Source organism: Anser brachyrhynchus (assembly GCF_964034855.1).
Source record: "Anser brachyrhynchus genome assembly, chromosome: 5".
Classification (NCBI taxonomy): Eukaryota; Metazoa; Chordata; class Aves; order Anseriformes; family Anatidae; genus Anser; species Anser brachyrhynchus.
In genome coordinates, this window is record NC_137699.1 from 58,727,428 (window position 1) to 58,751,940 (window position 24,513).

Below are 24,513 nucleotides of genomic sequence, written 5' to 3' on the forward strand. Positions count from 1 at the left end.
CTCTCACAACCTTCTTTTATTATGCTAAATAAACCAAGCAATTTCCTCTTCTTGTAAAATAGGACAGTAGACAGATTTTTGGAAGTTAGGGTAGCTTGTCCCTCAATATGCTCTAGTTTGGAATAATCCATTTTGCACTTGGGTGACCAGAATCATGGAAGATATTCCTGTGAACTCTCCTCACTGTAATAGCATTAAAACTTATCTGTTCCTGCAGGAGGTTTTCTCTGCATGCAGCCCAGGATCCTGTTTGCCTTTTTCACTGGTTGCATCATGCTGACAGTTCATAATCATTCAATGAGCTGTTACGATTGCAGCCTCCTTGTTCATTTCTAGCTGATAACTCCCAGCTTAGAGCAACAGTTTCAATTGTTCCTTGTATTACTTTTGTACTCCTGAAGCACGTTTAGTTTCTGTTGCTCAAGTCAGCTAGGTCTTTCTAAATGAAGTTCCTATCTTCTGCAGCGATGATGCATCTTAGCTTTGTCATTGTTTTTCATTAGTAAGTTCTTAGCTACCTTTGCTGTCTGGCCTCCATAAAAGAAAGCCATACCCTTGCAAAGAAGACGCCTTTTGAAGCTTTAATTTCTGAGTAATGTTGGTATCATTTGTTCATCTTTATGACTGAGAATTTTACTCAATGCGTAAGTCTCTCTGAGAGTGTTTTCTATCATGATTCAGCATTGGATTTGGAGAGCTTTTGAAAAGATTGATTCTACTATAATATTATAAGATGGTTCTCCACAATGCTTTCCTTAAATTAATCCTTTTATTCTTATTGTCCAGGAAGTCCTGGTTTGTGATTAGGCGTCATAGATGCTAAGGTATTACAAGTAATAAAAGATGATAATATGTAATTATGTCTTGGTCCATGTTCCTTTTAATCTTGTCACATAATCATAAACATTTTTCCCTACAATATGTTTATAGTACATTAATGACACTTTGAAACTTATAAATGTCTTCATTTTTATATTAAATATAATAGATGTGTCTATTATATCTAATATATTTAATATAATAAGTAACAGGAGTTATATTTTTAAAATAATTAGTTTTCTAATTAGTTTCAGTAGCACTGAAATCCGAGAATCTTGAGAATATAATTTAAGAATCTTTAGAATTTAATTTGAAAAAAAAGGAATATAAAAATTACATGTTTGCTAATTGAAGCAGAATTGCATGAATTACCTGATGAGTTAAGAGGCATCTGTGAATGACAGACATTTAAATGAGACAGATTTTAAGACTGTTATTCCTTGCATGAAACATAAATGACACTTCCTGCAGATCAGAGTGATTATCTTTCAAATTTTTTCTTCTTAGAGACATGCTTTAATACCACTTTTGTACTGTAGAAAGCCCTAAAAGAGTACATTTTCTTTTTAATGAAGGCTTTTCCCAAGTCTGTGCTTTTCCCAGGTCACTTAGTGAATGCATGGGTTCACTGCTGCTAAAACCCTGCACAGGATAGAATGGTTTGTAAAAGCATATTTACTCAGCAGAGACTTGTTGTCCAGCAGAAGTGATAAAAGAGCCTCAATTACCGCTTTGCCAGTTCATGAAAGCTTGCCATAAACTCTGCACTGTTTGCATGAAATCTTCAAATCCTCATTTTGTGTATTATCAATGGATGGCTTGGCCAAAAAAAAAAAAAAAGTGTGTGTTTATATATTCACATATGTTTCTGCGGGTAAATGCACTTGGGTAGTATATGCCATCTTTAAAACAGTGGGAGGTAGTAGGAAAACGTTGCTTTGGAGTTTCCTGGTCTGAAATTCTCTTGGGTGTCATTGTATTCATAAACATAGAGAAGTCAACTTGACAAGCCACAGGTATTTCAGAAGAGGCTAGCTTGGAGGTGCTTAATATCAAGGTGATAATGGATTTTCTAACAGAACATACACCACCACTTCCAAAAGCACAGGGTCTCAGACGCTGCATCTGTAAATTTCTCTGCAGGAAGTTTGTGTTGCCTACTGTTCCAATCAAGAAAACTGCTGCAAATTTTGGCATTAGGAGCAATGGTAGAAAACTAATTGCAAAGCACTGTCACCAGGAACAAGGAAAACAGAATTAGTACACATTTATTAGAAGTAAATTCTGCTCTGCAAATTTGAATAAAATTGATCAGGATAAAGCAGATCTTCTCTTAGAGCTTTCTGGTGTTTACCTGAGGATCCTGAAGTGGACTAGGCTGATGGCCCGGGGCAGTAAAAAAGAGAGGAGTTGCTTCATCACTTTGCTATAGCCACTCTGTGAGCAGCTGGACCACTGCTTTTCTTTTTTTGCTTCCTGAGGCTCGAACAAACATTCTTCCATAAGAAGACTTCAGTTTCCCTGTTGTCCCTGTTGGACTAGACTTACTTTTCCAAACAAAGATTGGTTTTGCACCCTTCCCAACAAAATGTGGAAGCTGAGGGGCCATACTAAAAACTGATGGATAGATACTGCCGTGAATACTGGCACCATTCCATAAGTTTGCAGAAAAAAAAAAAAAAGACTTCTATGCGGGGTCATACGAAATGTGAAGTTCAGGGTTTAGCTCTTTTCCTCTTGTATTTGTCTGCTGCATGCAGTTTCTAGATAGCACTTTGAAATACTGTAAATTGCTTTTCACGTAGAAAGTAAATGGGGAAAAATGTTTCGAGGCATTCTCTGGACATCAGATGTATTAATTGTATTTTAGCTATTTTAGAAACCATTGCAATTTCAGCTCTTGTTCTCGTATGTCCATGGCAGACAGCAGCTTCTTTGTCAGTAGGCCTGCTCTATGAATACAGGCATATTCACCAGAACACTTGCATTTGCTTTCAAAGGTGATTTGAGTGATAATGGTTTACTAATGTATACTTGAGAACAGAAAGTTTTAAGCTCAAACACTTATAAACTGATTATAATATATTCAGCGGTAGATTCTGCAATTCCTGCTGAACTGGCTAGTTACGTAAGCAGTTGCCAGGGACCAAAATCAATGTTAAGAGCAACATGCCCACCATATCAGACAGACATTTGCAATTTTCAAAGAATTTGTAAAGAATGTGTTGATTTAAAAAGGGTGTGTTCTACTGCCAATAATACCTGTTGTGATTTATTCATGGTTGAGTGAACAACTGACTCATTATAATAAGCTAACATAGAATACCCCGAGTCATAAGAGACCCACAAGGTCCATGGAGTCCACCTCCCGGCTCCACACAGGACCACCCAAAAATCAGACCATCAGACCATTGTCCAAGTGCTTCTTGAATTCTGTCAGGCTCAGGGCCGTGCCCACTGCCGTGGGGAGCCTGTCCCAGTGCCCGACCACCCTCTGGGTGCAGAACCTTTCCCTCACACCCAGCCTGACCCTCCCCTGTCCCAGCTCCATGCCGTGCCCTCGGGTCCTGTCGCTGTCCCCAGAGAGCAGAGCTCAGCGCCTGCCCCTCCGCTCCCCTCGTGAGGGAGCTGCAGGCCGCCATGAGGCCTCCCCTCGGCCTGCTCTGCTCGGGGCTGAACAAACCAAATGACTGATGTGTCTCATTTCTTGTGTTCTTCTGATCACTTACCCATGTGGCTTACGGTGCTGTAACTGGAGGTCTTGCCCTTGATCCAGCATTCTCAGCTGAATACAGCTGTTTTCTTATGCAAAGAATTGTTCTAAATAAGAATAGTGCAGTAGGAAGAATGATCATCTTGTGCACTTTTCCAATTCCCTGAATTACCTTTATATGAATGAATATTAGCTATTAAGTATATTTAGGGAGTTTGTGGTAAGGTCAGTAACAGTCCCTAACCTTGGAAACTTTGTTTTATTGCTGTGTCTTTACACAGACAGATCCACATCTCTGTCTAGTTAAGACAAACATTAAGCTGGTCTATAATTATTGCCTCACATAGTTTTATAAACACATGTGCCTTTTGGGTGCTAATGGATGTACAGGCAACATTTTTCAGTCCTGCCTAAACTTTGCATTTAAATGGGAAGCACAAAAGTTCCTTTACATGGTTTAAATGTTGTATTAATTGGAAAGGCTGCTAATTCCTGACAGGTCAACTGACTGGCAAGTTTAAATGTTGTTTTCCTAGCTGTGCAATCTTACAGAGCACTCTTGCTCTCTCTTCCCCCCACTCTCTCTTCCCTTCTAAATACAAGCAAAATAAATTTTCATGTGGAAATAAATGGTATTTCCTTTAATTACCGATGAGTTATTTTAGCACACTGCTCAGTGGATCAGCCTTTGCCTGCTTTGACAGTATACATTGATTAAAAAATACACAATACAAAAATTCAGTATCCTGTTTCTTTCCTTTTCCTTTCCTTTTTTTTTTTTCCTCCTCCTTCACAACTCCTTTTTTTTTCCATTTCAAACGAGCTGAGGACAGCTGATCAGAGCATGCTGAGTCCCACAGGAGTGCCCTTGGTTCACTTCAGTGCTGGGAATTGAACTAGGATCGATGAGCTGGTTGCAAGTGCGTGCCTGAGCACTCGCTGCTTCTGGCAGGTGTCTCTGAACTGCTGGAATTTCTTCCTTATTGTCTCACCAGATGTCTCCTCATTTCCCCAGCTCACTTTTAAACCAGTAGTTTTTCTGACTTTATTGTTTTAGATATGGTCCCTTCAGCAAACTGAACAACTCTTCCCTGTGTTTAATTTAAAGGCTGCTGTTCCTCATGAGCCCTCTTTTAGAGGGATTCACATCTCCAGCAGGTACTGGAGAATAAAACCAATGCATGCCACGGAACAGCTGGTATTTTCTGCCCAAGAAAATGCCTCCTCCTCCCTGCATCTACCTATGGTTTTTAGTCCCTCTGTGCTATTTGTCTTGTTTAGCCCTTCAAGATGCCCTTGTTCAATGTGTTTCAGCGTTCTAAATAGTAAAACCCATACAAAGTGTTGCTTTCTGCTCTAGTTCAGTTATCTGCTGGTGGTTACAGTCTCTACTATGGACATTCATATGGAAGTCACAGCCACTGACTTCTCTGTACATAGAGCACCCTGATACCTTGGTGTTTCCTCATTCTGTCTCCAGTTGTACTTTTGTTCCAGTTTCTTAGCTCACTGTTGACCTTTCCTCTTTGTCTTCCCTGGTGGAAAATATTTACATACTTTCTGTTCATGATGTGACTTCAGAACAGTTTGCAGCCCACTGTGCCATTCTAATGTTTTTCTGAAGCTGACAAAGCACTTTAAGACTTTCCTCTCTCTTGACCTTCGTACATTAGTCCAAAATGAGGTTTAGCACAGAGTTCACTACATCTTCCGTGTGTCGTCTATGCCTCGCTGTCCTTTGACTCTCTCGGGAAGAAAAGGATTTGTCCATAGAGATGGCTGAAGAAATTCCTCTGTGACTCGTGCAGTTCTGCAGGTAACCTTTTTTTGTGGGGGAGTCGTCATCAAGGCTGATTTCATAAATCTACCGTGAGATAACGTCTGCAGCTCTGTCTCTGCTGGTGTATTACCCTTCACTAATGGCCGTTCAACTTCTCTGGCAGCTTCTAGCTAGATTACATTCAGCTCAACTAAGGCTATTTGGTTTTGCAGATCACTGTTTTTTTCCTTCAATCCATTCTTTGTGTAAATGTCCTGTCAGTACTCAAGCCGTTGCATCCTACCCATAGGCCACAAAGGACATGGGAGCATCCTTGCCCACTGTGTTGCAGGCTTTAGGCCGGTACTTCCAGCTGGTAGTGCTTCTTGCTCCAAATGACTCATTCCACTTGGGTTCCTCTATACTCAAGGTCTCTTTGTTGAACCAGCTTTGCCTGTTTGTCTTCTCCAGTCTCTTGTGTTTCCAGGTAGCAGGTGTTCTCTAATATCCAGAACTTCTTTAACGCTCATTTTTTTTCTCTTTTACATCTGAGGCAATTTATTGAACAGGCAGAAAGCAAAGTTTGTAACAATGTGCAACTGAAAGTTCCACAACCTTAAAGTCCTGGCAGACTTTTTTTTAGACCTTATCCATTTTGTTCAGTGCCTTCAGGTTATACCTGACTGGCCTTTGCATCTCATCCCTCTCACAGGTTGACTCAAATGGTGCTTAACATCTGTTGAAGATGAGACAGGGCTATGACCTGACAAGCCACCACACCTGGGGAACCTCTACCACTGAGTGTCTGCATTCACTCAACAACTTATTTAGCAGGATGAGCCTTGTCAATAGCATCGGAATATTTATTTGTGTGTGTGTGTGCCTTCACCTCTGTTATTTTTATTTTTGCTTGTATTTGAAACTCTTAGTTGGCTAAATGAAACTTAGTGCCAGAATCGCGTCATCTGGTTAGAATTTAGACAACTCATGTTCTAATATAATGGATGGATGTAGATGAAGAATGGTAGGAGTTGCTGAGTCGGGTAGCATGAAAGAAAGGAAGCTGCTACGTTGCTAAGTCTCTGGGTCCAACTAATAGAGAGTGTGAACGTGTATTGCCATTAGCAAAAACACACAATGCCTGTATCCGCAGCCAGCCACACTGATCAGCAGACAAAATCTAGCACTCATGCAATACAAGCAGTGGGAAATACATGCATTTATACAGTATGGATCCTTCCAGTAGCTGGGTTTAGACACACTGTCAGGTAGCTGGCACCTACATCCCCAGTTCTTCTCAGCTGGTGTCTCTGGCCATAAAAGTCCTCAGAGTCTGCAGCCACACTCCACTCACTGGTAGTTGTCTCTTCTTCCACACGGGTGGATACAGAAACATACATATGTTATGGATGCCTCCAAAAACAGGCTTTAGAAAATCAGTGTTATCCATTAGCCTTTGGTTACTTTGGTCTTCCAGGTGCATTGTGCACAAACTCTTGCACATGTACACACATGCAAGCAGGTGTCTGGCAGCTGGTCCAAACCCATGGCCCTTCTGGTAGCTGACATCCAGATCCTCTGGTCACACTAGTGCTTGGCTTGGAACTCCTGGTCCCTACAGCTCTTCTTGTTGACTTATCTGGTGGGTGTCATTCCTGGACCATGGGCTTGTCCTTTGATAAACCTGGAAATAGCCAAGTCAGGGTGCCTGTTGGCATTGATCATGTTGTTGGGATTTTTACACCTTCATCATTCCTCTGCCCCTTTACCTTCATATACTTTATGAAATAAATATTAGGGTATGAATTATGTATCCTAATAAAGAAGAACCAGATTCTGTGACTATGGTGAGAAGTCTTTAGGCAACATGCCAAAAAAACTTCATTAATCGTAGTAGTGTCAAGATAGCAGAACTAGATGAAAAGATGCTTTTGTGTAACTTACAGGACTGAAACCAAATGAGGCAACCTCTTATTATGCTTTAAGACTCCATGGTCTCTACTAACGCAGTAATAAATGTTGGTCTGATATAGATTTATGCTACCAATGGCATTTACATATATATGAAAATTCAGCCTTTGAGTATCATTTGTCAGTAGAAGAATTGATGGCTAGCACAAAAAAAAATGACTTCTGAAAGAATTAGAGGACAATTTAGCAGTGATATTGAAAATGTTAAGTGCTGGAGGATTCCAGCTATTTAGTAACTTAATATTTTTAAATATCTTGATTTTTAATATCATGAAATCTTGTATGTTAGTTATTGACAAGGATTATTTGTAAATAAGTAAACATAAAAGGAGTGAGGGAAGCAGAAACCATGGTTGAGTGTTTTAGCAAATCCCCCAGTGTTTTTGCAGAGTCTTTTAGCTTCTTTGTATGGCAGGTCTCCAAAGACAGATAACTGATCCCAGAAATAATACTGATAGTCAGAGAATGTTTGCTGTAGTGTTAATGAAAAAAAAAAAATCGTTCTGGGAATCAAAAACCTTTGTAAAAGGGCTGTTCTGTGAAACAGAAATAGTATTCTTCAAGCAAAGCTCCAAAAACGGGCCTTGCTCCGTCTAGTTGTAGTTATCTGAATTCACTTGGGGGAAACTCCCACTGGATTAACAGCACATAGGGAGAAGATGGGTCACCTCATTGAACACCCAGCTAGCAGAGAGGAACAGCTGTGCTTCTGGGTGAGGTATTTACACTGTGTCATGGCCAAACTTTAGAGTTCTTTTTTTTTTTTCTTTTCCAATTGACATCTAAAACAGAATTTTAAAACCAAAGTAAACGGCTATCTTTAATTGCATTTGAAGACTTGATTTATCTCTCTCTTGATGTCAATGAGAATTTCCCCAGGGACTTGTAAAGTGGGTTAACTGTAAGCGAATAAACATTTATCTTTTTATTTTTTCTTCAGTAGAGTAAATCAAAGCCTCAACTGAAGCCAGTGGAAGCAAATTTAGGTCAATGATAAATGCTCTAGAAAGTCTGAAACTTGATGCTTCAGGTTAGAACATCCAAAATTAAAGGGTGTTTTCCCTTCTCAAACATTTGAATTTGTATAATGCAACACTGAGAGAAATATACGTCAATGCAATCATGTGCTTCTTGTGTCAGGCTCAAGAAGAGAACGTTGTGGATATCGAATCCTGCGCCGCCATCGCAATTCAGAAGATCAAGTGCATTGCATTAGCAAAACTAAGAAATACAATGAGACGGTCACCCGTGTAAAAGAGATCCTCCTCAGCACGGTCAGTCCAGAGCAGTTTGTTTTAACTCTACTTGAAGCTGAGCCTCCCAATGTGTTGGTGAGTCGTCCCAGCAAACCATTCACAGAGGCCTCCATGATGATGTCCCTGACAAAACTGGCAGACAAAGAGCTGGTTCACATGATTGGCTGGGCCAAAAAAATTCCTGGTAAGGATTTCAATCTCTTTTTTGTTTATTTTATTCAATGCCTTGATGATATAGCACTGTGAATGTGTGGTATGAAGTTCTTATGTTTTCTATCCTATAAAAGTAATGGAGAAATTATAGCTCTTGGTAATTCACTTGAATCAAAAAACCTTACCAATAATTTGATATTTGCTGTTAGCCAAATACTTATTCAGTTTGCTAAAAAGCATAGTTGGTGTTGCATGTAATTTCTACCTCATCAACTATAAATGCCTGATTAATCTGATTAAGGATATTCATTAAAAGGTGTATTAACTAGATTGCTGTAGAAAAAAAGAAAAATAATAAGGTCAAATTGTTTCCTTGAATCTTACTGAAAGATTTCTGTTGAAGTTGGTGAAAACTGCTGTGTATCCAAGCACTGAGTCTCTGCAATTGCTTCAGCTGACATAGTTGGTACACAAGAGCTTCAGATTGCTAAGTGGCACATAGTATCGATCTCAGAATTATTGTGTGCACTCCTTAAAAACAACAATCAATAAGGATGCTTTGGGTTGTTGGCAACACAAAGAACATACACTGAAGTGCAGCTACATGTCTTACTGCCTTGAATGTAGCCACTCTCTAATGCAGCTACAGTACCGTGGCAATGTACCATTTCTCTCCTTACAAACTGAAGTAAGTGGTGAACATGTGCAATTTCTCCTCCATGAAGGGCCCACTTTAAAACAGCCATAATAAAGAAGAAAAGACAGAGTAAAAGCAGCCAGAACATAGAGAAGATAGCTGGCAAAAATGTGTGGAAAAAAATGCTGGCTGACATAGACTAAACTGTAGACCGTAGCCCTTTAGTGAGAGCTAAGGTGGCCAACTAAATAGTACTGAGCTAAAAGAAGCATTGAATAATTGACAGAGACACAGCAGTGTGGAGCTTAATCTTTAACTTCAGCTATAGTGCTCTGCTAGGAGCAATCCCTGCAGCTATGTGCACCTTGCATGGCTAATGCATTCCACAGTGCATCTAGAGGTCCTAAGCCCACGGATGTCAGGACTGAGGAGTCATCACAGCATGGTTCTCACTTAGATTTTAAGCTGAAGGCAAGCAGAGTGTGCCCATGTCTTGTCACTGTAAGCAGTGCCTGCTACTGCTCGAATACATGCCCAGGAAGACATGACAGTAATCCTTATATATAGAAAAAAACAGAGTGCGTACACAGTACAGGAGTTAGTCTTCATGGGGAAAATTTTGTACACTCCTGAAACTAAGAATTTAGGATAAGGGAAGTATATGCTATTACGGATCCAGGTGGAGGGGCTGAAGATGCTATCAGCTCCAACTGCTGGGCTACGTCTCCTCCTTGCAGAGTCTCCGTGCCACAGACACTGTGTTGGATGGTTCAGGTATGATAGCTTTCAGGTGTGCAAATTCCGGTTTAGGTGCTGGGGCACGAACATCCTAAACTGTGCTGGCTATTTGTACAGTGATAGTGGTTTTGCTGTTAACATGGAGTGCTTTAAACTGAGTGTCAGAATCCTTAATTCTTATTTTCCCTGAGTTAAGGAACAGTGAAAAATAACCATCAAGTAAGTAACTGTAAGGGTAAAAATGGTGTCTATTGCTATAATTTATTTTTTGATTTAAAAAAGCTGATTAATAGATACCATTTCAGAGGACTCTGTATAGTTCTGTTAGCCTGGTAGGAAATGAACTGGGGGGGGGGGGGAGGGAAATAAAGTAATACAGGGAAAACAGTCTTAGGAAATGACCTGATTTTAAGCAATAAAAAGCTTGGAGCTGGAAGCCATCGTGCAGCGGGAATGCTATGACTTGGTTGCCATCATGGAAACGTGGTGGGACAACTCTCATGACTGGAGTGCTGCAATGTCTGGCTATAGGCTCTTCAGAAGGGACAGGCAGCACAGAAGGGGTGGTGGTGTGGCTCTCTATATTACTGATTTGATGTTGTGGAACTTGAGGCTGGGAATGATAAGGTTGAGTCCCTGTGGGTTAGGATCAGAGGGAAGGCCAACAAGGCAAGCATCCTGGTGGGGTCTGTTATAGACCACTGAACCAGGATGAGGAGACGGATGAGGGGTTCTACAGGCAGCTGGCAGAAGTTGCGAAATCGTCAGCGCTTGTTCTCGTGGGGGACTTCAACTTCCCAGACATATCCTGGAAGCGCAACACAGCCCAGAGAAAGCAGTCTAGGAGGTTTCTGGAGAGCGTGGAAGATAGCTTCCTGACGCAGCTGGTTAGAGAGCCTACCAGGGGAGGTGCCCCGCTAGGCCTTCTGTTCCCAAACAGAGAAGGACTGGTGGGAGATGTGGTGGTCAGGAGCTGTCTTGGGCAGAGTGACCAGGAAATGGTAGAGTTCTCTATTCTTGGCAAAGTCAGGAAGGGAATCAGTAAAACTGCTGTCTTGGACTTCTGGAGGGCTGACTTTGAGCTGTTCAGGACACTGGTTGGCAGAGTCCCTTGGGAGGAGGTTCTGAAGGGCAGAGGAGTCCAGGAAGGCTGGGCGCTCTTCAAGAAGGAAATCTTAATGGCTCAGGAGCGGTCTGTCCCCACGTGCCCAAAGACAAGCCGGCGCGGAAGAAGACCGGCCTGGCTGAACAGAGAGTTGTGGCTTGAGCTTAGGAGAAAAAAGAGGGTTTATAATCTTTGGAAAAGAGGGCGGGCCACTCAGGAGGACTATAAAGATGTTGCAAGGCTGTGCAGGGACAAAATTAGAAAGGCCAAAGCTCATCTGGAGCTGAATCTGGCTACTGCCGTTAAAGATAACAAAGAATGTTTTTATGAATACATCAACACAAAAAGGAGGACTAAGTAGAATCTCCATCCTTTACTGGATGCGGGGGGAAACTTAGTTACAAGAGATGAGGAAAAGGCTGAGGTGCTTAATGCCTTCTTTGCCTCACTCTTCAGCGGCAAAACCAGTTGTTCTCTGGATACCCGGTACCCTGAGCTGGTGGAAGGGGATGGGGAGCAGAATGGGCCCTCATAATCCACGAGAAAATGGTTGGCGACCTGCTACAGCACTTGGATGTACGCAAGTCGATGGGGCCGGATGGGATCCACCCATGGGTACTGAGAGAACTGGGGAAGGAGCTGGCCAAGCCGCTTTCCATCACTTATCGGCAGTCCTGGCTATCAGGGGAGGTCCCAGTCAACTGGCGGCCAGCAAACGTGACGCCCATCTACGAGAAGGGCCAGAGGGTAGACCTGAGGAACTATAGGCCTGTTAGTTTGACATCAGTGCCAGGGAAGCTCATGGAACAGATTATCTTGAGTGTCATCACGCGGCACTTGCAGGGCAACCAGGTGATCAGGCCCAGTCAGCATGGGTTTATGAAAGGCAGGTCCTGCTTGACAAACCTGATCTCCTTCTATGACAAAGTGACATGCTTGGTGGATGAGGGGAAGGCTGTGGATGTGGTTTACCTTGATTTCAGTAAGGCTTTTGACACTGTTTCCCACAACATTCTCCTCAAGAAACTGGCTGCTCATGGCTTGGACTGGTGTACGCTTCGCTGGGTTAGAAACTGGCTGGATGGCCGGGCCCAAAAAGTTGTGGTGAATGGAGCCAAATCCAGTTGGAGGCCGGTCACTAGTGGCGTCCCCCAGAGCTCAGTACTGGGGCCAGTCCTCTTTAATATCTTTATCGATGATCTGGATGAGGGGATTGAGTGCACCCTCAGTAAGTTTGCAGATAACACCAAGTTATGTGCATGTGTTGATCTGCTCGAGGGTAGGAAGGCTCTGCAGGAGGATCTGGATAGGCTGGACCGATGGGATGAGGCCAACTGTATGAAGTTCAACAAGGCCAAGTGCCGGGTCCTGCACCTGGGGCACAACAACCCCAAGCAGAGCTACAGGCTGGGAGATGAGTGGTTGGAAAGCTGCCTGGCAGAGAAGGACCTGGGAGTACTGGTTGATAGCTGAATATGAGCCAGCAGTGTGCTCAGGTGGCCAAGAAGTCCAACAGCATCCTGGCTTGCATAAGAAGCAATGTGGCCAGCAGGGCTAGGGAAGTGATTGTCCCCCTGTACTCAGCTCTGGTGAGGCCGCACCTCGAGTACTGTGTTCAGTTCTGGGCCCCTCGCTACAAGAAGGACATGGAGGTGCTCGAGAGTCCAGTGAAGTGCAACGAAGCTGGTGTGGGGTCTGGAGAACAAGTCTTACGAGGAGCGGCTGAAGGAGCTGGGGTTGTTTAGCCTGGAGAAGAGGAGGCTCAGGGGAGACCTCATCGCTCTCTATAGGTACCTTAAAGGAGGCTGTAGAGGGGTGGGGGTTGGTCTGTTCTCCTACGTGCCTGGTGACAGGACGAGGGGGAATGGGCTAAAGTTGCGCCAGGGGAGGTTTAGGTTGGATATTAGGAAGAACTTCTTTACTGAAAGGGTTGTTAGGCATTGGAATGGGCTGCCCAGGGAGGTGGTTGAGTCACCACCCCTGGAGGTCTTTAAGAGACGTTTAGATGTAGCCCTTAGTGATATGGTTTAGTGGAGGACTTGTTAGTGGTAGGTCAGAGGTTGGACTCGGTGATCTTGAAGGTCTCTTCCAACCTAGATGAATCTGTGATTCTGTGAATATTTGAAAAGGAAAAAACCCAACTTCTATTTACAGGTTTTTCTTCACTTCTGTGGGATTTTTTTTTTTTGGTTTGATTGTTTACTTTGAACTATGTCAGTTTAGAAAAGCAAACAAAAATTTTAAAATTGAAATTATTTTTTAAAAATTGTTTCCAAACAAACCCCAACTTTCACATTGATCACTTTTAGCTTGTTTTCAACATACATCAGAAATAAAACAATTTTCTTGGCAATAAAAGAATTGTATGAAGAAAACCTGTTTAAGCAATCATAACCCTTCAAAAAACAGTTCCTGGGAATGTTGACGCTTTATCGCGTATGTTTGTTTTTTCTGATCACTCATGTTACACAGAACAGACAAAAAACATTAGGTTAGAATAATGCCAAAAATAGATGTGACATTTAATATGTTCCCAATCGTGAATTATATTACAATATAACACGGCATTTGGAACATCTACCTGAATGTGGATTTATTTATTTATTTTTCCTTAAAAGTGGCTATGATGACTAAAGCTCAGGACATAAAATTTCAGTTTTCAAAATTCCTCCCTGAAGCTAATCATCTAGATCCATGCTCTGGTTCATAGAGTCTTAGAAAAAAAAAAAATAGAGTTGTTGACTAACAGCCCAATGAGTCGTAATTTTATTTTCTGTAAAGCTGAATATTTGACATTGTAGCTGGGTGGTAAGAAACTCATTTTCACTCCTAAATTATTATTGGATATTATTTTGACAGTGGAAACAATTTTTTTTTATTTTTCCTTCATATCCTAGTGCTATATATATAAGATGCTGATAAAAGTTTTGTCTACAAAGAAAAGATAAATGCTTACATATATATTTTCTCCTTATTTAATTTTTAGTGACCTCCTTTTACTATGAATCTTACTCTGCGACTGTATTTTTGACTGTACTTTCAGCATATTGGATTGAATTTTTGTTGTTGTTCAGAAAAATAGAAAGTAATACCTGGATTTTTTTTTTTTTCCTCATGAATTGCAAGGATTTTAATTCTATGTTATCACTAGGAGGAACATAACCTCTATAACTGCCTTTTACTTTGTTGTACTAGTTTAAGAGAGTTGAACAGAGTTCATAGCTGGAGCTGTACTGCTAATCAATAGGATGTTGTCATAATATTGAAGTTTGGATTCATTATGCAACCTGGTTTGTTGTTGGCCAGAGCAGCGTGTCTTTTGATACTTACTACACACCCAGCACTTTTTTCTTTTTCCTGTGCTGTTGTGGCAGTCTGTCTTAGTAATTTATATTAAAAGATTAGATATAATTTAAAGGACATGATTTAAAGGACATGTACTACAGCCACAGAAAAATGAGCAATTTAATGTACTCTGCAGCAAATGAAAAGGGACTTTAGACACTTTGAAAGAAGCTGTAGTGATAATGTGCTGTCCTCAACCTTTAAAACATGATGGTTTTGAAAAGGAAAGGGGTGGTTCTAATAGTTGTGCTCAACGTTCATAAATCTTGTTGGTGCTGGTAATGCATATTTAGTAGGTGACATCTGGGATAAATCTAGATCTCTAATTAGCTGTAGATTGAAAACTGGGACTTGGTTTGACAGCTCAGCAGAGATTTGGTTTTAAATCCAGGTTGTTTATGTTACAGAAAACAGCACACGCCTGTGTAACTGTTTATTTCAATAAATCCCTAAAATATCTTTGGGCTGTTGTTTCCCAGGAAACCATCACTGTCAGTTTATCCTATTCACACTTCCATGAGTATTTTTCTAACAGCACTTTTTAAATTATGAGAGTTTGGGTCTGGCAGATAATCTGCTGTTGGCTGTAAATTCTGTAGTAAATTCTGTGACAGTGAAATCCACAAGGGAAAGTACAGCTCATGGGCTCTTGTTTACTCTTCTCGTAAAATAAGGAGTAAGACTATGGATTTTGAAAGGCAGCACTTCTAGCAATGAAGAGAGAGTAAGCATTACCCAGTTTATGTCAACCTGAGGATGTCACTGACTGTCTTCCAGGCTAGTAGTTTAATAAGATGAAAACATCTGGAACATTTGTATAAATCACTGCGAGCAGGTTCTGTGACAGTGCAAATGTACTGTGTGCCTTTTAAAATATCAGACAACTGAGCTGCAAGAAACCTGTTTCCCATGGCCAGCCCCTGTAATGATTTTTCACTATTCAGAGATGTAGATGCCAGCTCATCTAAAAGTGTAACACCTTTGCTAGGAGCTTATCTTAAGCCTCTCTGCTTTGAAAACTTTGGCCTGATCTTGGTTTTGAACAAAGGTGCAGTTTGGCCACTGAGCTGGTCTTCATCATACCTGTGTTTTATTCCTTGACTGTCTGAGCGGTCTGCTTTCCTGCTTGCCTCTTGGTAATTGACACTTTTCTGTTTTCTGTGCGTGGTTGTTGGCTTTGTTTGTTTGTTTTGGTTTTGTTACTTATTTATTTTCCTTTTGTGTGCATTTTGTTTCTCTTTATTTGACTTCTATGAGTCTTTTCTACCAGTCTTTTTTTTTGCAGGAGAAGGAGCAGGGCAATGACTTTCTCTTCTGGCTGTGTGGCAGTGTTATCTGGCACTTGCTATAAGTTCTGAAGAGAAGGAAATGCTGGAACAGACTTATGCACAATTTTGCGTTAATTCTGTTCTTGCTTCCAGGATGCTGTGTATGGAGGCAGTAGGGACACTACTACCTTCGTCAACTGCCCTTGTCTTTATTTTCTGGTTTGCTGCAATTTTGAGGAAGGAACGCATGAAAGTGTTGGGATGGAATTAATGCCCGCCATTTACAAAGTGGGTGATAACACAGAGGCACCAAGATGTGGGTTCCTTCATGGGCAACCAACAAACCCAGAAACATGTCTGTCTTATGAGTTAAAGCAAATAAACAAAAAACCCTACAAGCAGCAACCATATACATTATGGGAAAAGAATGGTCTATTTTGTTAGGAGTCCTCTGCAGCACAGTGCAGTTATCTCTAAGAGGTATGAGTTTTGTGAGTGATTTTCCTCTGCTTCTCAGAAGGCTGTGGGACTGCCAGGTGCCCAGGTATAAGGCAGGTCTTCGGCTTTCACTCGCGTGTCAACAGCCGTACAGGAGCAATTGCGCTTCAGCATTACTCTAATTTATTTCAAACATTTTGTGGAAGATTTGACAAGGATAATCACATATATTCATGTTCTCTTTTGAGATGGCAGCGTGGAACTTCTGATGACAGTGTTTCCTTTTCTGGCTTCCTTCACATCTCATGTCTCTTTCTGTTTCTTATATACTTAGTCTTTATAAAAACAGAGACATTAACACGTTGATTCACTTGATGCTGTTTTCATCATTTTAGGCTTCATTGATCTCAGCCTCTATGATCAAGTGAGGCTCTTGGAGAGCTGCTGGATGGAAGTATTAATGGTGGGTTTGATGTGGAGATCAATTGACCATCCTGGGAAACTAATTTTTGCACCAGACCTTGTACTAGACAGGTAAGAGAAATAAACTTTTTGAGGGCCCTTCAGTTGGCATGTTTGGAGAGGAGCCATGAACAGTGAGAAGAGGATGAAATATTGGAGATGCTGTTAATGGTTTATTTAACAGTATCATTTACTTGTATTTGTAACAATAATGACTCGAGGTTTCACATGCCGAGCATAAACAGTGACAGTCCACTAATTCCTCTGGCACATAACGGTGTTCAGTGTCTCTGTTTTTCACTGGCTTTGTTGATTTTGGTCCTTTTGTTCTAGGGCTCTAGATGCCAACATTATAGATAACACCAATACAATGTGCTGCATTGTCAAACAATTTCTTAGAGCTGATAGATTTTCTTCCCCAAACCTCAAAATAAAAAGTAGGCATGGTTTCAAGCCATATTTTAGTTATTTTATATAGTTGTTTTTTTTTCCTGTCCTTAGTGCAGACTTCATAGATAGCTACAATAATGAGCTTTCCAGCACTAGCCAAAAGGGATTAAAAAAAAAAAAAAAAAACTTGCTCTTTAGCACAGAAAGTTGTTTTTTTTTTTTTTTTCCCAAGCTAAAGCAGGCTGTTTACAAGTTTAAAAAATTATTTCTCCATAACTATGTACCAGCAGGGAAGAATATGGATTAGTAAGGATGTTTTTCTGTAGTACCTTGGTACATATTTGATCTGGGCTTCACATTAGTAAAAAGTCAGGGAAACAATCTACTCTATTGGCTAGGTTTAAAATATCTCTTAACCTTTTCAACCTGGTGAAATTCATATCTGCACCAATTCTGTGGCTCGAGCTAAATAATAATCATCATCATAGATACAGAAAGCAAAATGGGTTAGTAAGAGAAATAAATTTGATTTAAAGAAGATTTGAAGTCAATTGTGATTTGCTCATATAAAACTCAATGCAGGGACATGCTAGATTGTTCAATGCAATGATAAGAAATTGCTGAAAATGTATGACACAGTAAGTTCCTCGGGAGCTAATATGAGCTGAATAGAGCAGGCTTATTTGATACATTCCTTCATCTCCTCAAGACATGGCTGGGTGGGAGCTAGCAAGCATCTGGGCATGCTGTAATTTTTTTATTTTGTAAGACCTGCTTATGCGAAACTCATCTGTAATTTGGTCGCTTTTATCTTAGCCGACCTTGAGACAACATTCCCCAGGTAATCTTAGCAGAGAAGTACTTCTCTTATGCTTGTGCTCTTGTCTTGAAACCAGCAGCTACCTGTCCTCCTCCAAAGCTCAGAGTACTCCTTTGCCAGAGGCACAGGGGAAAGCAGGCAGTATTCAGGCAGCAGCCTCTCTACGGGCAGCACCTTCTGCACCTGGTTTGTGTTATCTGCCCGTGCCTGCCTCAGAGCCTGAGGGCTCAGCGCCTTCCTCTAGGGAGCCAGGAGAGGAGTGCCTCATGGTAAAAACATTATTAAAAATAATCTTGTATTACAGATAGTGCAAGAAGCATCCCTTTGGGGTCACTGTGTCGTAGAGCTTAACTGTTTTTTTAAGTCCAGCACTTTTTTTTTATTATTATTTTTATTTTTTTAAATATGAAACAGTAACTTATGTGGTTTAACATTTCTGCTGTTTAATTTCCAGCCCATTAGAATAGCTTCTGGTATTTTTATTTATTTATTTTTTTCTGATGATGCACAGTGTATTCTGAAAATGGTACTGTTTCTAACATCCAAAATGGAGAAAGGTGCATTCAGCAGACACTGCCTTGTTATTGCAAGAAATTTATTCTGGGGGGCCTTTCTTATTTATTAGGCCTCTGTCAGGTACAAACAAGGATGTCACAGGTTGTGGTATTAATTCCTGGTGAAACAAATCTGGAAAATATTCAAGGAGGTGCTGTGCTCTGCCCAGTACTACATAGTTGAAAACTGATTATCGAAAATTATTTTGTCTGTGAGGTTAAAGCCTCTTAAAGAAATGCAGTCATACTTACCTGTGGTCAATCCTGCAAGCACTTTAAACACTTTAAAGAGAAAATTAGTTTTTTAGAGGTGCTGACCTTTTATGCCAGTGTAATTTTCCATTTAGATTTCATGACAGAAGCTTTTGAATTCTCCTGAAGATGAGATGGATAGGCCTTTGCAGCCTTCTTTGTGCTATGACTTTTATCTGTCTGAGTCAGAGTTCCTTAATTCTACTTTTCTGGTAACATTTTAAATGTGTTTCCATAGGGACGAGGGGAAATGCGTAGAGGGAATTTTGGAAATCTTTGATATGCTCCTGGCCATGACCTCGAGGTTCCGAGAGCTGAAACTGCAGCACAAGGAGTATCTGTGTGTCAAGGCAATGATCCTCCTCAATTCCAGTGAGTACACAATTGCCTCTGACACTCACCAAATTATACTTATTTCAACTGTGGCTGGGAAATTATTCTGTAAAAATGGCAGAAATATCAAATGCAATAAAGCCATTGAAAGAGAAAAATAGAGAGGGACTTCTAACCATGAGATCATACAGATTTTTGCTCAAGAAACTTCTAAGCAATACTGTTTGCTGGATTTAGTGTCTATATCCTGTTCTAAAGAACTGAATAAAAGACCCCAAATTTGAAAAGCTTCTTACATGGTGGGGTTCGTGACCCAGTCTGTGGGTATGTCCTTTTCAAATGTTGATCCCTGGTGATCAATGAGAAATTTTGCTCAGATCTCTGTGGATCCTGGTCACGAGTAGTGCTGCTGCACGGCTCTGCAAGCCTGTTCTGAATTCTAATAAAACTAGTTATTCAACTGAGTGATGATTAATTGTGCTTAAATATTTCTATGTAATGGTAATTAATTGGTAAAAATAATTGAATGTACTCAACAGTTCTACAAGATGAATTTAAGGACAAAAGTTTTGCTTTGCAGCCTTTTACACAAGGCAACTAGGAATGTGTGTTTGTCCACCTTTAGGCAGTCTGCAGTAAAATCACTTTATTCTCCAGAATATTTTGCAATTAACATTGTCAAAAAAAAAAAAAAGGCAAAACAAAATAACATCTGTATAAAGAAAGATGATACTCTTTACATCTACTGTTTCCAGCAAGAAGTTTCTGCATAACTCTCAGCAAGATTCTGCAGGGTGGTAGTCCAGCTGTTATCAGACTTGTTTATAGACAGATACCATTATTTCAGTCAACAATAAGGCTGTTTCTTTTCTTTATTATTTACCAAAAAAATAATAATCAGCAGCAATGTTTTTTTCAAAGCTTCTACTCTCAAAAAATAAAATCTCTCTAATTGATAAATTATATCAGTAATACTACTGCATGTTTCCAGACTTTCCTAGTGGTGATTTCTTCCTTTCTCCCTCCTCACTGTCCTTTTTTCTGTTTTTGCTGACTTTTAAGGTCAGTGCAGGCAGGTGCTGTACTATGGCACCCTGGTAAGCTGTAGGGAGCCTGAGTCAGGTTGGGTCAATGAGCACTGTCTGTCTCTGTGTTCTCCTCCCTCCCTAGGATATAACCAGAAAAGAAAGTTTTGTTTTGTTTTGAGCAAGAAGGGATTAGAGCAAGCATAATGCTTGTTCATGGTAGAAACTAAACTACATAGCACAGAGAGATTCGAAAGAAAAAACCCTGGAGAATGGAGCGCACATCTGCTTCCCCACGGACTGAGAGCACAGGGCTCAGTCAGACTGAAGAGTCTATGTTCAACGCATTGTCTTGGGAGGATTTGGGAGAGTTATTCAGTATGCAATTGATGTAGACATCAGATCTGGACAAAGGAGTATAAGTTGAAGCTTGGTGTGGTAGATGAAGCATTGTTCGTATAGTGCTGGGGCCGGAGGAGTCAGGAAATGTAACGTCTCTGATCCTGAGAAATGTTATATCAAAGGAAAATCCACAGTAGTAGCTTTTTTCTTCCTCACAAGCAGTATTTCTCTCTCTTCTCTGGCTAGGCATGTTTCCCTTGTCAGCAGAAGAACCTGAAAGCAACAGGAAGCTGCATCACCTGCTCAATGTAGTCACAGATGCTTTGGTGTGGGTTATTGCAAAAAGTGGAATCCCCTCCCAGCAGCAGACAACTCGTCTGGCCAATCTGTTGATGCTACTCTCTCATGTCAGACACGCAAGGTAAATTGCATATATATATCATATATATATATATATATCTATATTGCATTAAGTCATTCCTGTGTACCTGCCTGAAATGTTTAACAATAATAACAAAAATTCAGCCTCCCAATAAAATAATAATAATGATAATAACAATAACAAATAATTGTTATGTTATGTTATTATTATGTTATGATAATAATAATAACAAATAACAATAACAACAACAATGATAATGAGAATGAGGATGATAATAATAACAACAATAACAATAATAAACAAACATAAAACACCAGCCAGAAACCAAAATTCTTCTGGCCAAAAGAAAAGTCTCTCTCAAACTTGATGAGCAGTGGGGAGTTTGGAGGAACGAGGTGCAGTTTGGGTACTGTTTTTGCCTCAGGCCACATTTGCTGTGTGTCCCAGGAGCAACGATCAGTTCTCCTATTCAGAACAGAAGCATTTCTGCCAAGTGTCAGTAGAGCAACGCCAAGCTCCTGCTTTCCCTGTGGGAAGTGGCCCTTCCTCTCCCTTCCACCTTCTGGACCTCCTTGAATTGCTCCTCTCTGCTTGCAGTACAGCAGTCCCAAACCCAGGGCCCTGCAAACAGATGCTTTAATTTTCAGGCTTTGTCATCTTGAGTTATTACCCAGAGACCAGCTACTCACAGAACTGTCTTAGCTCTTGGCTGTGGAGCGTGTGCCCAGGGAAATCTTTGTGAGGGCCCTGGGGCGACGCCGGAGCATGCAAGGAGAGGCAGGGACAATGGAAGTGCAGCCACCTTGCAGATAGGCTTCCTGAGAGAGAGGGTGGCAGCAGCAAGAAACTGACTGTGCTGAAGGCAGCTTTTAACAGCCAGATTTTTGACTGGTGGCAAGTTTGACAGCCGGCCCTAAAGAGGGTATCAGCACCACCTGGAGCTGAGCTCAATTCATAGCTCTGATGCGCTGCTGTGTGACACCGCATTGACAGGGGCTCTTGTTCTGGCGTGGCATGAATAAATGTCATGAATCTTCGCAAAATGTGGATCTTTTCTTATTGAAATGAGAGCTTTTATGCTATGCCTGACTCAGCTGAAGCCTGGAGACTACTTGTTGTGGCCCATCTCCCTCACATTGCTTAGCACTGGTCAGTCAATTATAGACCATTCTGGAAATAATCGATGCTCTCAGCCTGGATTGCCAAATGATGCAGGCCTCATGAGCTGGGTGTAGGAGGGGGTCCTTTCTTTCTTCTTTGCCGTTAATATATTTATAACCCATGAATTGCAGCGGAACCTCATTTTTCTGGAAGCATTGCCTCCCTCCCAATCCAAGCCATTTGCTCAGCTATTTGCTGGCTGGCTGCTGCTATTTCCACTGTGATTAATTTGGTGCACTTGGTTTTCAGCCCTCAACATCTTGAGTGTATCTGAGTGCACATGTATGTCCAACCACTATATTTCAGTGATAACCATCGCCTGTCAATCCAGACAGCAATACAGCCACAGTGTTCAAGCTAGCAAGGTGTCACTGTACCTTACTGTACGACAAAAAAAAAAAACACAAACAAAAACATTTAAAGCCTGTAGACATCTTCGGGATCTAACGCTGGCATGCAGAGGGAAGCAAACTGCTTGAAGTTAACCAGCATAGTTTGGTCTTCCAACTCAGCCAGTCAAGAGAGGTAGGTGGTCACTACATGGTGTAAATTCCTCTTTTGCTTATAGCTGTGGTGTGCGGGCCTTCCATGTTTATGGCATCAAAGAAGCTTTCTCTCTCATTTCAATAGGCTTGATACATCTGAATTATTTTCTGAAGTCAGTTTGTGTGGGGCAACAAACTGCTTGGTTCTCTAGAATAGTGTTGGGATGTTGTTACTGTTCGTAGTGCCGAGTGATCCCAGGGACTAAATCTCATAATTCCCAATAAAATTAAAAAAAAAAAAAAAGGACTCTTGAAGCCACAAGTGTGTCTTCCATCTCTGTACTGTAAGACCCAGATTGCTGAGCTTTTTCTTCTGTCTTTCTTCGCAGTAACAAGGGGATGGAGCACCTGCTGAGCATGAAGTGTAAAAACGTGGTCCCGGTGTATGACTTGCTGCTGGAGATGTTGAACGCACACACTCTCCGAGGGCAGAGGAAGTCCCCAGTCACACACCCGGAATTTGGCCCGTTAGAACAAACGGAGGCTGCGGACAGTCTGCGCAGCGGGGCGACCCAGTAATTCTGCCGAGGCCTGGAGATGTGAAGCTTGTTCAAAGCTATGAGAGCAAACGAAGCCACTGTGATGGGACTGCTGAAGTGTGACCTAGCACGAGTCCTCACCTCTTCTGGATTTACACAGGGATATCCTGGGAAACGCTTGTGAGACGTGCTCCTCCCTCCATCCGTGTTTCTGACATTGTAAGAGCTGCACTTTTATAGTGCCTTTCCTGAGACTCTTAAAAAGCACCTTATGAAATGAAGCCTCAGAACAGTCCTGCAAGACAGGAAATTACCGCCTCTCTTTTTTAAAGGCAACTGAGACAAAGCGACAAAGTGACTGATTTAAGATGACAGAATAAGTCTGTGTCAGGGCTAGGAGTCAGGACCCAGGGCTCTGTCTCCCAGACCAATACTTTTAAGCGCTGACGAGAGGATCTCCTCTCTCGGTGTGCGATTGTGTGAGTGTACAGTGTCGTTTGGGACCGATCTGCTTACCTGTGTGGGCTGATCCCTGGGGAATGCCTGTTTTGCAGTGTATCTAGACAAAGTGCTGAGACATGTACAGTGTAAAGGACTTTCCTCTATTCTTAAATATGCAATGGCTGCAAGGGCCTTCATTTGAAGGCCGTTCAGAATAGCTTCTAGGGCCAGTTCAGGGCCTCTTCAGTAACGTAAAACCACGCTGATGTTTATATTCTGTGAGCCTGTTCTTAACACATTATTATGTGTGTATAATTCTTCAGTGCTTTACACAATGACCAAACTGCCTGCTTATTTCGGTCAATGCTAACCTTTGAAATGTGTTTTGTCTGTGAGATTAATTATGTTGTTTTATATATTTATTAATGATGTTAAATCTATTATAATACTTAGGTACAAAAGGTTGCTCTGTGAATATTAACTATTTGCATTTGTATCTGATCTGCTAACCAGGGCTTGTGAAATCAGCTAGAATCAAACTACCTTCCCTCCCCTTCAGACTAGCCTGCGGAATTACGTCCTGCCCACCCAAAGCCTCCCACAGCAAGGGGCAAGGCAGGGGACTGGAAACTAAGCTGGGACCTGCTTTTGCCTGCTTCCCTCGGGTTTGCTGCCTGCTCATTTTCTAAACGTGTGACACTTTAAGCTGTGCTTTTCGTATTTTGTACAGGATCCTTCAAAGAGGAGGAGGCTGATAGTTCTAGCACTTTCTTTGCTTTGCAACTGTGATGACTTGTTTGACTTTCACTTTGGATGCCGGCTTAAGCCTCCCTGTTGTGCTGATTTCTGCATGTGTTTACAATGCACTGAGCAAAAAAAAAGAGGAAATAGCTCAGTAAAGAGCAGGATGGCATCGTTCGTTCTGACAACTGTCCATATTGCATTTTGGTGTGAGCTAGAATTGCAATCATTGTAAATGGATATGTTTAAATATAATACATGCATGTTCTGGGCATTTCAGGCATGGTGAAATTAAATCGGGACCACCCCAAAAGTCCACTTTGAGCCTGTCTTTTGGATTAGGGACTTGGCGTCGTATGCCATTTGCATAGTTTGAATATTATT

General features: G+C 41.3%; 1 protein-coding gene across 15 annotated transcripts in view; it reads left to right on the forward strand.

Annotated features, from left to right (window-relative positions):
- Positions 1-24,447, forward strand: part of ESR2 (estrogen receptor 2) — a 51,399-nt gene extending 26,952 nt beyond the window's left edge. For all 15 annotated transcript variants that reach the window (XM_080594007.1, XM_080594004.1, XM_080594009.1 and 12 more), the window contains 5 exons: positions 8,403-8,702; positions 16,598-16,736; positions 18,919-19,052; positions 20,627-20,801; positions 22,798-24,447. In XM_080594007.1, coding sequence (XP_080450133.1) covers positions 8,403-8,702; positions 16,598-16,736; positions 18,919-19,052; positions 20,627-20,801; positions 22,798-22,987 — 938 coding nt within the window. In that variant the 3' untranslated portion in view covers positions 22,988-24,447. The remainder of the gene's footprint in view (positions 1-8,402; positions 8,703-16,597; positions 16,737-18,918; positions 19,053-20,626; positions 20,802-22,797) is intronic.
- Positions 24,448-24,513: the final 66 nt, after the last annotated feature.